Source organism: Leptonotus elevatus, chromosome 2, assembly GCF_054856555.1.
Source record: "Leptonotus elevatus isolate MCC_2025b chromosome 2, RoL_Lele_1.0, whole genome shotgun sequence".
Lineage (NCBI taxonomy): Eukaryota > Metazoa > Chordata > Actinopteri > Syngnathiformes > Syngnathidae > Leptonotus > Leptonotus elevatus.
The window spans coordinates 41,760,114-41,774,299 of NC_141240.1; the positions used below are offsets into that span (position 1 = coordinate 41,760,114).

The following is a 14,186-nucleotide window of genomic DNA, read 5'->3' on the forward strand; positions in this document are numbered from 1 at the left end:
CGGGTAAGGAACTCATAAAACTGCTAGACATGAGTTTAAATAGAAATGATTTTGAATTTGACCAGAATTTTTATTTACAAATAAAAGGCACGGCCATGGGCAAGACATTTGCGCCCGCGTATGCCAATATTTTTATGGCCACTTGGGAGGAAGGAGTCCTTCCCAAATGTCCAAAGAAACCACTACATTTCCTCAGATACCAGATAGTGCCTTGCCCTTGGCATCTTGATAAGCGTCCAGTCGGCGGATGAGGCGGGAGATACCCGGGAGTTAACCGCTTTCCAAAAACCTAACCCTAACCCTACTATGATCCAAATCTTAACCATAACCTGTGGGGAGTGTGGTTTAATGTCGTGTCTTGTACAAACCCTACTCTGATCTAAGGTTAGGGTTAGGGTTGTTTGAACCTTATCTGGCGCGCAACATAAACCAGCTAATAGTTTTTTTTTTTTTTTAATTAAATCGGAGTGAGCGACATAAGCATAAGAGTTGCGGAATGACGAGCGCCGGCCAGTGCCTTGCCCTTGGCATCTTGATAAGCGTCCAGTCGGCGGATGAGGCGGGAGATACCCGGGAGTTAACCCCTTTCCAAAAACCTAACCCAGCCAGAGCCTTCGGACGGTCGAACTCAGTCAAGCAGTATGTGTCTCACTACGTAATTAAAATATACTGATATTATTATGGATGCAAATATCAAGTTTTTTCAAGAAATGTAAGCGGGAAACTCTCTTGTATTTTGGATTACAGAAGATTTCTCTCAAAATGGCGCAGCGTCGGGAATACGATGATTTCCAACTCATGACGAGAGGAATCAGGCAATATATTAAGGCAAAGCATCACTTAGAACGAACCAACGCTACAGCTCCAGTACCAAATAGACTCCGGAACATGGAAGCTGCGTTAATAAGAAACATTTATCCATCGCACCCCTCCGAGATGTCGACAAATCTAAAAATTGCGAACGCAATAAATTGGACTCATGCGACGGTACAGACATTAGAGGAACACTACACGGACTGTATGACGGAGGCGGTAGAAAAAATCAAGGGTCTTCCGAGAGACGGGTGGGAAGAAGCGGTCACAGTGGCAAAAAGATGTCTTAATAGGGACCTCAGCAGAGTGAAACAGGACTGGTTAACAACGACAATAGCGGAATTACAAGAATTGATTGCACCACCAATGGAATCTCCACGCAAACGTAGGGCAGACATTTCACCGGAAACGCTGGACCCCGCCCGAGATGGGGCAGGCAAAAACTCATTGCCCTGAACCACTTTGGGTGGATTCGGATACAGAACTTTGGCTAACGGAAGTGGATGAGATAATACCACAACAAGAACGATCGCCGACTTTTCCAATTATACAATTTCAAACAACTGTACCACAATGAACACGACGGTGATAAATTAAAGAACTGGACTTTGACACCGACGCGTCCTATAGTGGTTATGGGAGATTCAAATATGGCAAATTTGCCAAAAGTTGAGGACAGCAGGGTCCAAATTGACTGCTTCCCGGGAGCCAAACGAGACAACGCCACAAACATTTTGAAAAATAACACACCGATATCAGATGAGGTCATTAAAGTCATTCTTTCCTTTGGGATAAACAACCGACACCACTCGAACACGATTCATGTAAAAAAAGAAATAAGGAGACTGCTTAGAGCAGCAGCGCAAGCTTTCCCTCGGGCACAAATATACATTCCGCTAGTGAACGCGTCCAACGAGCTTCCAAAGAAAGAACTGGCAAGCATCCAAATGATGAACTTTCATATCCAAGCTTCACGGAGAGGAATAAACAGACTTGGAAAAGAAACATTGACAACGATTCAGGACAAAATTCACTGGACCCTCGAAACAGGTGTCCACATGTGGAATTGGTGGGGGTCTTTTTTAGACACACCCCAAACAAACCTGGAACCAGAAAGTCCCTAAAAAAAAGGGGAAATGGTATCATAAACCTTTCGACTAATTTCAGACCGACTCCGAATCAAGAAAGTAGCCTTCGACTAAAGGATGTGAATGGAGTGTCCAACCAACAGAGGAGTTGCACTTGCAACAACATGAAACGTTGGCTTTGCTCACCACTGACACCTCCTCCTCTTTTTCTAGAGAAACAAAGGTTTAAGCAGTTTCATTAATACAAGAAGAGTTACGCGGATTGTAATAAGGTGGACAAACCACACGAACTTCCGACTTCGGGTTAAAACTTTGGCCTTGACACACAGGTAGGGGGAGGTATATTAAAGTTAATATTCAGATGAGTAGGATTGCGCAATCCGATGGTGGAGGATACATCTTTTTCACATATGGGACTCTTTATAATGTCAACTAAAGGTGAGCCTCACACAAATAAATCATTGTATCCCTGATGACTTTTGTATATAATAATAATAAAAAAATGTGTATGTTGGACTACTTTCACTCTTCTTCCCATTCTTCCCTCAGGATAGGAGGGAGTCAGTGGGAGGTTGGAGTCGCCAGCCCGGTCCGGCGACGGAGTGCTCGGTCCGTACAGACCCCTCTCCGAGACTCGAACCTCTCCTTCTCAAAGATTATGGATCTGCTCTTGATTTTGCTTGTTCTTCTTTTCTTGCTCCATTCTCTCAAGCCTTTTTTCCCTTGTGTGTCGTGTCATCAGAACACACAAAGAAAGATGACGGACCGGAATCTGAATGTTAGGAGGAAGTGCCTAATAATTGGGGATTCCAATTTGGCCAGGATCCCACCTTACTATAATGATGACGTGCAGGTGGAGTGTTACCCGGGCAGCCATTTCAGACATGGTCAGGGCCTGATGGAAAGAACAGTAGCACCGGAGGATGTGGTGGTGGAAAAAATTGTGTTGGCTTTTGGCATCAACAGCAGGGCCAACAAATGTAAGGGGACCACAGTTAAGAATCTGCAGGGAGCCTTAAGAGCCTCAAAACGGAAGTTCCCATATGCAGAGGTCTGGATTCCGCTGATTCATTTTTCGGAGACTCTCCCAGCGGAGGAGAAAGAGAATCTGCAGGATTTGAATTGCCACATTGAGAGGAATATGGGCTACATTCCTCTCTTGCCTGCTCCCAAATTTCAGGTGGTGGATGATGACGTTGATTGGACGGAGGAGACGGCAGCAGCCATGTTCACCCATTGGTTGGAAGTTTTAAACTCGCCTGCCCATTGAGTCGCGATGTAGAAGGGGCAATGAAGGAACGGTCCTTGGTGGCGCAGGATGTGGTGGTTCTGGCGAAGAATTTTTCTTTATCCAGAAGGGCTTGTCTTTCATTCCTTCCCTGGACATTGGAAAAAACAAAAAGCACAGTTTGAATTAGATTTACAAAATGATCATAGGAAATTAAAATTGATCACCTATTTCAAGGACTCAGGTAGACAGGACCCACTCCCATGGGTGGGCCCTTCTACCTGGGCGCCTCCGGTACGGGAATTACCTGTGGAAATCCAAGAATTGATTGATTTGGACCGTGAAACATTTGACCAATATTGGATACCTGTCCTGGAAAAACGCAATTTGACGGTGGGGGAGGTAAAAGCTTTACGGGAGTTGACACATATGAGACATGTTGTGATAAAGCCAGCCGACAAGGGTTCGGCGGTGGTCGTCATGGGCCGGGAACAATACGTCATGGAAGCGGAGAGACAATTAAACGATTCGATATACTACAAAAACTTGGAGAAACCCATTCATTGGGAAACCTTGCCAAAAGTGGCAGAAATTGTAACCCGGTTGAAAAACAAAAAATGTATTAATGCGAAGCAGCAAAAATATTTGGTGGGGCAGGTGGAACCGAGGGAACGGCGGTTTTACATCCTCCCCAAAATTCATAAAAGTCCCGAAAAGTGGACGGTTCCATTCCAGGTTCCCCCGGCCATGGGCAAGCGCTCATGGAGAAGACATTGGCGCCGGAGAGCTTGGTGGTAGAAAAGATTGTGCTGGCGTTTGGAATAAACAGTAGGGGGAATAAATCCAGGGAGACCACCATTAAGAACCTGCAAGGGGCGATACGGTCCTCTAAGAGGAAGTTCCCCTATGCAGAACTGTGGCTTTCGTTAATTCGTTTCTTGGACTTACTCCCCACAGAGAAGGACAATCTCCAAATCATCAATGAACACATTGAGAGGAATATGGGGTGCATTCCATTACTGCCTGCTAACCAATTTGAGGTGGAACCAGACGACATCCATTGGACGGAGGAGACCGCGACAGCCATGTTTAATCACTGGATGACGTTTTTAAACGCACCCGCCCATTAAGCCATGACCGGGCAAGGGCAGAAAGAGCACACATCCGAGTGACTAGGGATGCTCGATCCTTGGTGGCGAAGGATGTGGTGGTTTTGGCCAAACACTTCAAGTTAACAAACCTACAGCATTCGGTCTTGAACAAAGGTCTGTCTTTTATACCCACGCTGGGACTTGCTAAGGACCAGAAGGCTCAATTTCAATTGGATATACAAAATGACCATCGGAAATTAAAATTAACAGCATATTTTAGGGACTCGGGGAAAAGGGAGCCGCCACATTTTGTCGGACCTTCCACATGGATCCCTCCAATAGGCGATTTACCATTAGAAATTGGCCAATTAATAGATTTGGACTTAAAAACATTTGGCAACCATTATATAAAGTCACCAGAAAAGCTAAACCTGTCAGTGGAGGAAGTGCAAGCTTTGAGAGAGCTGATGAAAGCTAAGCACATTGTTATAAAACCAGCTGACAAAGGTTCTGCAATTGTCATCCTGAGTAGGGAACAGTACATAATGGAGGTTGAACGACAATTAAATGATTCCGAATATTATAAAAAACTGGTTAAACCAATTTATTGGGATACGATGCCGATGGTGGCCGAAATTGTCAATAACTTAAAAAAGAACACATTTATAAATGCCAAACAAAGCCAATATTTAATAGGACAGTCAAATCCTAGAGAGCGACGTTTTTACATACTTCCAAAAATCCACAAGGACCCGGAAAAATGGACAATTCCTTATGAAGTCCCGCCTGGGAGACCGATAGTTTGGGATTGCGGGAGTGACACGTATGCCACGGCCGAATTCTTGGACCACTACTTGAACCCGCTCTCAACGAGGCATCCATCATTTGTTAGAGACACGTACCATTTTATCGAAATGGTTAAAAAGGTGCGAGTCGCTTCCGATTTTTATTTTTTCTCTATGGACGTTGAAAGCTTGTACACAAACATCCCAATTTCAGCGGGGATAGAATGCGTCAGGAGAATATTTGAGAAGTTTCCAGACCCTACGCGACCAGATTCGGATCTATTGAAATTATTAGAAATAAATTTGACCAGGAACGACTTTGTTTTTGATGAAAAATATTACCTCCAAATAAAAGGAACAGCGATGGGGAAGAAATTCGCCCCATCTTATGCAAATATCTTCATGGCAAATTGGGAATGTGAAGTTTTGGCCAAATGTGTCCAAAAACCGATAGGCTATCTGCGGTATTTGGATGACATATGGGGCATATGGACCGGGACGGAGGCGGAGTTCCAAAATTTGGTAAATATTCTAAATTCACACGACCCATCACTACAAATTAAAGCAGAAATAAAGAGAGATTCAATCAATTTTTTAGATACTACGGTATTCAAGGGACCAAAATTTAATATTGATCACCAATTAGATATAAAAGTCTATTTTAAGATCACGGACACTCACGCCCTAGTCCACAAAATGAGCTTCCATCCGGCCCATACGTTCAAAGGTATTGTGAAGTCCCAAATCCTCAGGTTCCATCGAATCTGCACCAGGATGGAAGATTTTGGGGAAACGGTGACGGTTCTATTTAATGCCCTGAAAAAACGAGGCTATTCGAGGTCATTTCTAAGACAATGTCTGAAATCATATCAAGAGAAACGAACCAAAAACCCAGACAAGCGTATCCCATTTATATCAACGTACTTCTCGGTGGCCAAGGTTCTCCGTAACAGAATAAATAAGAACTTTGCAGAGATCTTGGGACCAACCGATTGGATGCCGCAATCAAGAGTAATATCTGCGTTCAGAAGGAACAAGAATTTGCAGGACTTGCTTGTTCGGGCTACATTACCAAGCCCAGTCGCAGGGAAGCAGGGCAAGGAGGCAAAAGGTAGAGATGGGACGTTTGACACTGAGACTCCGGAGCACGCGTCAGCCGAGTGAGACAGACCGCTCGAAACAATGCATCAAAAGCCTCCATCAAACCTCCGTGATCACGCGCTGATGACGTATGCGGCTTTATGCGCGCAAATGAGATACCGGAAATGACGTAACCGATTCAAACCTTTTGTAAAACAAAAAAATAGAAAAAGTTGGGCACAAGCACAATTCCCTCATGTAGATATTTGCTTCACTTTATGTTCACCCGGAAAAGTTAGTTATTCGGTATGTTTCCAACAAAAGTACTCCCACAATGATGCATTTAAAGTTTCCAATGATGCATTATTTTTAAATCGTGTGTAGAAGATACAGGCTTGACCCAAGTATTTTCCACCGAGTTGCTATAAGCGCTTCTCCTCAGTCACATCTCCCAAAGACTGATGTTGAAATACTTGTCATCTGGCTTCACAGCGCACTTGCGTCATATCCAAATCATGTTTCTAAAAATCGAATGAGTAACAGGACATCACATTGAACCATAGTCCTGGTACAGTGTCAACATATTGCAACACTTCCATGTGTACCTGATGATCATTAGACAGACACAAATGTAAGACTGAATGTACTGGTGTTGGAATATAAATATAATATAAATCAATCAGGTGACTCACTTTGAAGATTATAGCTGCTATGACTCCAGCTGACCACCAGATGTCCCCGGTACAATCTATTTTATGGGGCTTTGAAACTTCGACTCTTTTTCCAAATCAATCAGCCGAAAGCCTCAAAAGCTTCCATCTCGAGCAAAAGGTGATGTATAAAAAAGGACTTTAATTACTACAAAACAAAAGCGAACTCCAAATGGCAAGTGAAAACAAAACGTGGGGGGGACAACAAGGCAAAAACTGGTAGCATGACGGGAGGAAAATGACAACGAACCGACACAGACAGAAGAGAGACAGCAGACTAAATACACACACGCTAATGACACAAGACACCCTGGGCGAGACACAAGTGGCTGAGGGCACTGATTGGTTGACACGAGGAAGGGCGGGATTACACTTAACAAGACCAAGGGAGACGCACAAGGAAAAACAGAACACAAAACATGACACCTTTTTTGTTTCTGTAGAATAGATATATTAAAAACCTAAATGAATATATATATATTTTTTTAAACTAAACAAATATGATGTATGACAATGGTGATGACTGGACCGTTGTCCAGTATGGCAGACGTCGCCAACGCTTTGGGGAACAAAATAGGCAACAGGGGGGTGGCGGTCGACCACGCTGGTACCAGGGAGGGCGAGAGCGCTGGGGGATGGACAGTGCACCTCCCTCCTCCCGCTTCGGCGGAAGGACGAATCCTGTTCATAAACCTAACCCTAACCCAAACCCAAATCAACCCTAATCCGAGTGTCTGTATGCGCTAGCCCTAAAGTGTAGTATGTAGGATGGAACTGTTAGAGTAGACAATATTAAGTATTGTACTCTTTGCGTGTTCAATTAACTGAATGGTGAGATTCTGGTGAAGAACTCCCTTTGCAAAGGTGAATAATTATCAGAAGCAGAAATTCGTCGTCTACAAATCTTATAGCATTTAAACCGCAGTTTTATACGGTGATTTCAGTAAACGGGTTAACTTCGAACAAACCACCCGTAAACTGCTCCAGAAATGCTGGAGTCATTTTAATATCAAATTCAGCCACTACATCATTACCAACAAATAAAATACAAATGATTTTATTTTTACTTTCGGTTTCAATACAGTGACGTCTCACTTTTAGTATTAATAGTTCAATATGTTAACACATATGGCCACACACAGACACACATAAGAATCACGTGACCTCTCGTTTATACACAGCGGTTACCCAATCCCGCTGAGCTAAACTGTTCTCCCTATATTGCAAAATTTTTGCAAGGCGCTTATTTTTTAAGGAAATTGTCACGCGCTAACGAACTCAACCGTGGAACAAATGGAATTCAAACGGGAATCCTGACCTCAAAACTACATATTGTAGAAGCGCCAAAGAAATAAAAGTTTCACGTAATCTCTCGATTGATATACAGTGACACAAAATCCAATCATCGCTGTAATCAACCTGGACCCCTATATACTGTTCAATTTCAAACAGGCACTTTTTCAAAAAACATATTACGTGATAGGACGTTTTCACCAAGAGCCATGAACAATTATGATAGTAGTCCTCAAATCGGCCAAAAAAAGACAGAAGCGCATACCATAATCTTCAATATATATATTATGGTCTAAGGATTCTTCATAGCGTTGACGGAAAACAAAACAAATCAAAAAATGAACCGCTATTTCTTCCTGTACAAAAAAAGCTTTTTCTCTAGGTCTGCATTTACGTCACTAAAAAATGCACCACCCCACGACGTGTCTAGTTCAATATCGTCGGAAATATCAACTCTCTAACGACATCAAACTATAACTTGTTCACACAGATCTCATTTAAAATTTAGACAATTTGGAAGACGAAAAACCAGCTGCAGCGGACCCAAACAGACAGAACCTCTCTACGTGGATTAAAGTCTCCACTTACCGTACTTTATTTATTTAGGCTTAGAAGTTCCGCCCGTCCGTAAACGCCGCAGCTTGTTCCACGTCAGAATAACACCATCCGTTTGGTTCAACGGAGGAGCCCATTCGTTATAATTCAGCGTCGGAGGTCACCATTTGTTAGAGTAGACAATATTAAGTATTGTACTCTTTGCGTGTTCAATTAACTGAATGGTGAGATTCTGGTGAAGAACTCCCTTTGCAAAGGTGAATAATTATCAGAAGCTTCTGAGGACAAAAAGCTGATGACACTGAAGCCGTGTTCTATCAGGTTGTCTGTCTGTCCTCCGTGGGGCATCAATACTTATTCAGAAAAGTGGGAGACTAAAAGTCTCCTCCCATCAGCCCACAACACACCCGGCCACAACTCAGCAAATACAAGAGAATCTGTTCCCATGGGTATAAATCAGATTAGAAAAAAATACAATAATAATAAGCCTGACTCCCTTCCGACACAGCAGAGACCGGCCCTCCCATTTAGAGATAGCGAATATATGTATAAACTCGTTGCCCTTCCTCATGAAAATAACACAGACAAGAATACAATTCATTGAGCCTACACTGAGTCAACTAAATCCAAAACGGCTAAAATATAAATTAAAACTAAAAAACAATGTTAATAACTCATCAGAATCCTAACCTTGATGTCATCCTAACCCCAACCCTAATATTTGTGGAGTAGAAATGGATTATGCACATAGTGTAATCACAGTCAGAATAAACATTCTGGGATATTTCAAAATAAACATTCTGGGAAACACAATTTGGCTGTTAGATTTGAAAATAAACATTCGGATTTATTTGAAAATAAACATCCTGGGAAACACAGTTTGACTGTTAGATTTGGAAAATAAACATTTGGATTTATTTGAAAATAAACATCCTGGGAAACACAGTTTGACTGTTAGATTTGAAAATAAACATTTGGATTTATTTGAAAATAAACATCCTGGGAAACACAGTTTGACTGTTAGATTTGAAAATAAACATTCATTCGACTTGGAGTTCACTACCAGATTCGATTAAAACACTAATTGAGCGAGATCAAGAACGCTTTGATCGATACTTTAGACCAGGGCAGGAAAAACTGAACTTGACACAACAGGAGGTCAAGGCGCTCCGTGAATTATCTCATAATACTCAAATTGTAATAAAGCCAGCAGATAAAGGTCGTGCAGTGGTGGTTCTCAGCCGAGAACAATACACAACAGAGGCTTACACACAATTGAATAATACCACATATTATCGTAAATTGGAGACACCTATTTTTCCGCAGACAATTCCAACGGTGAATGACATTTTAGAAACACTTCATCAAAAGAAATTCATTAATGGTCACCAGAAACCATATTTGAAAGGAGACACAGAACCACCAGCGAGGAGATTCCCGAAAATCCATCAAAATCCCGGGTCTTGGACAGTCCCCTTTTCAGTTCCGCCTGGCAGACCCATTGTCTCGGACTGCGGAAGTGAGACTTACCGGATTGCGGAATTCATAGACCACTATTTGAATCCATTATCCACTAAACATGATTCTTATATAAAGGATATTTGTCATTTCATTGAAAGAATTAAGAGAATTTGAAATCCCCAATGATGCAATATTATTTATAATTGATATAAACAGTCTATGTACAAATATTGACACCCCATCAGGACTGGCGGCTGTAAAAAAAAGATTTTTGAAAAGTATCCCGATTCTAGGTGCCCGGATAAGGAACTCATAAAACTGCTAGACATGAGTTTAAATAGAAATGATTTTGAATTTGACCAGAATTTTTATTTACAAATAAAAGGCACGGCCATGGGCAAGACATTTGCGCCCGCGTATGCCAATATCTTTATGGCCACTTGGGAGGAAGGAGTCCTTCCCAAATGTCCAAAGAAACCACTACATTTGCTCAGATACCAGATAGTGCCTTGCCCTTGGCATCTTGATAAGCGTCCAGTCGGCGGATGAGGCGGGAGATACCCGGGAGTTAACCGCTTTCCAAAAACCTAACCCTAACCCTACTATGATCCAAATCTTAACCATAACCTGTGGGGAGTGTGGTTTAATGTCGTGTCTTGTACAAACCCTACTCTGATCTAAGGTTAGGGTTAGGGTTGTTTGAACCTTATCTGGCGCGCAACATAAACCAGCTAATAGTTTTTTTTTTTTTTTAATTAAATCGGAGTGAGCGACATAAGCATAAGAGTTGCGGAATGACGAGCGCCGGCCAGTGCCTTGCCCTTGGCATCTTGATAAGCGTCCAGTCGGCGGATGAGGCGGGAGATACCCGGGAGTTAACCCCTTTCCAAAAACCTAACCCAGCCAGAGCCTTCGGACGGTCGAACTCAGTCAAGCAGTATGTGTCTCACTACGTAATTAAAATATACTGATATTATTATGGATGCAAATATCAAGTTTTTTCAAGAAATGTAAGCGGGAAACTCTCTTGTATTTTGGATTACAGAAGATTTCTCTCAAAATGGCGCAGCGTCGGGAATACGATGATTTCCAACTCATGACGAGAGGAATCAGGCAATATATTAAGGCAAAGCATCACTTAGAACGAACCAACGCTACAGCTCCAGTACCAAATAGACTCCGGAACATGGAAGCTGCGTTAATAAGAAACATTTATCCATCGCACCCCTCCGAGATGTCGACAAATCTAAAAATTGCGAACGCAATAAATTGGACTCATGCGACGGTACAGACATTAGAGGAACACTACACGGACTGTATGACGGAGGCGGTAGAAAAAATCAAGGGTCTTCCGAGAGACGGGTGGGAAGAAGCGGTCACAGTGGCAAAAAGATGTCTTAATAGGGACCTCAGCAGAGTGAAACAGGACTGGTTAACAACGACAATAGCGGAATTACAAGAATGAATTGCACCACCAATGGAATCTCCACGCAAACGTTGGGCAGACATTTCACCGGAAACGCTGGACCCCGCCCGAGATGGGGCAGGCAAAAACTCATTGCCCTGAACCACTTTGGGTGGATTCGGATACAGAACTTTGGCTAACGGAAGTGGATGAGATAATACCACAACAAGAACGATCGCCGACTTTTCCAATTATACAATTTCAAACAACTGTACCACAATGAACACGACGGTGATAAATTAACTCTTTGACTGCCATAAACGTTATAAAACGTTTAGCATAAACCTAGGGAAGGGCGCCGAGGACGTTAAAAGACGTCCCCTATGTTTTTTTTTTGTTTTTTTTTGAAAACGGGTGCAGGAAAGCCTTGGGCAGCTGTGCTGAAAATATCAAGCAGATCAAGTAAGTTTAATGACTCGTTTTGGCCTCTAGATGGCAGCGATGACTCTCCTTGCACTTTGGGTGTGCCGCCCACCGTGGGCGTCGGTATAAAAGGTGAGGCGGAGCTAGAGTGGAGTGGAGAGGATAATGGAGAAAGCAAAAAGCATGGAGGAAGAGAAAGCAAAAATGACGACCGGTGGAAAGCAGCTCACGCTTGATCGGTATTTTCAAAAAGAAACCAGTGCTAAATTGAATGTTGGTGGCGATGATGATGTTGGCGACAACGAGGTTGACGCCGAAGTTGCGGCTTTGACGCGACGTCTCCGGCCACGTCTTAAAGCGACGCCGGTTAGCGATGCTAACGCCGGAAAATGTGGTGCACGTCCAAGTACTTCTGCAAACGCGGACGTTGATTCGGACGACGAAGAGTACCCCGAGTCGGATGGCTATTCTTCGGAGGAGTGGGTACAGTCGGATCTTCGAGAAAGTGATTCGGACAGCATTTCATCCGCAGAAGACTGTGAAGGTAAGCGCAAACTTGCTATGAGATACTTTTCCGGCACGCTGCTAGCACCTCGTGTAACGTGAATGTACAATTCATAGATCGTGGATCGTGCTCACAGCGACAACCTACAGTTTCCACGACAAAGAGAGGTATAAAAAACGTGTTTTCAATACACTGCAACAACAAAAGAAAACGGTCTTTCGATATGATTGTAATTGTATATATTTCTTTCAGCTGCAGCTCGTCGGGCTCAAGGTGACGCGTCTCACAGTGAGCAGAATAAAGGTAAAAAAAAAATGATTCTCCAACTCAGCACGAGTAAAATATTTGATGGTAAATGTCTTCTATAATTTACAGAATGTGCATCAACCAGTGGATCCAAGAAAAAAGGTAAACATATATATTTATATATATATATTGCTTCACACTGATCTAAAATAAATATTATATGATATTGAAATGTATATTTGCAGATCCCAAAAGTTCTGGCTGGCATGAAACAGGCTGGCAGCCAAACACATTCCTGTTTACTGAAACTCCAGGACCAAGGGGTGCCGCAGCAGAGCTAAATTCAACCCTGCCAGCTGACTTCCTGCAACTATTCATCTCAAACGAACTTCTCCAGCACATTGCTGATCAAACAAATTTATATGCACGTCAATCCATGCAGAAGCAGACTGAAAGTCTGCCACACTGCAGGAGTCGTGCTTGGAAGCCAGTGTCTGTATTAGAATTGAAAACATTTTTTGCACTCCAATTTCTTACTGGGTATATAAAAAAGCCCAGTATAGAAATGTATTGGACTCAGGATGAAATTGAAACCACACCATTTTTTAGTCGCGCGATGCCTCGAAACCGCTTCCAGCTTATCTGGAGTTACCTACATTTTAACAATAATGAGAGACATAGTTCAGATGACAAATTATTTAAAATCCGCCCTGTGTTCAACCATATTGTAAATAAATTTAAAGAACTGTTCCAACCCGGTAGGAATGTATGTATTGATGAGGGAATGATGAATTTTCAGGGCCGTCTATCGTTTAAAGTTTACAACCCCCAAAAACCAATCAAATATGGAATTAAGTCATACATCCTGTGTGACTCCCAAACAGGATATTGTTTTAATATGCAACCTTATGTTGGTACTAGTTGTTCTCTGCCGGATACCGTGTTTAATTTGCTAGATCGTCTGCCAGGAAATGGGTACACGCTCTTTATGGACAATTTTTATAATTCAATTGGGTTGTGTGAACGTCTCCTGGCAGCACGTACAAATGTTTGTGGAACACTGAGAAAAAATAAGGGTGAACCAAATGAGATCACTTCTCTTACAAACACTGGCCTTGGGGTGGGGGGGGAAATTGGTGAGACACAACACAAATGTGTTGGTTGTGGCATGGCAGGACAAGCGTTTGTTGAGGATGGTGACTACTTTTCACAAAGATGAAATGCGGACAGTTGATGTGTGGCGGAAGGCACTAAAAAAAAAGAGTGCCTTTCCCGAAACCTGTATGTGTTTTGGACTACAATTCCACAATGAATGGCGTGGATAAGATGGATCAAAACATTTCTTATCACCCATTCACGAGGAAGACATTGAAATGGCACAAAAAATTAGTTGCCTATCTGTTTCAAATATGTTTGTTCAATGCCTTCATCCTGTACAAAGCTAAACATCCTGGCAAATGTCAGCATTTTTTGGAGTTTATCCAGCAGGTGGTGAGAGGGTGG

The 14,186-nt window shown here is 42.6% G+C and overlaps 1 protein-coding gene across 1 annotated transcript; it reads left to right on the plus strand.

Annotated features, from left to right (window-relative positions):
* Positions 1–12,329: 12,329 nt before the first annotated feature.
* LOC147180074 (uncharacterized) lies at positions 12,330–13,749 on the plus strand. The gene is made up of 5 exons (XM_086066952.1): positions 12,330–12,476; positions 12,554–12,604; positions 12,690–12,740; positions 12,813–12,845; positions 12,929–13,749. Exons 1-5 carry the CDS (start codon positions 12,393–12,395, stop codon positions 13,022–13,024), a joined length of 315 nt encoding a protein of 104 aa, XP_085923078.1. The 5' UTR covers positions 12,330–12,392; the 3' UTR covers positions 13,025–13,749.
* Positions 13,750–14,186: the final 437 nt, after the last annotated feature.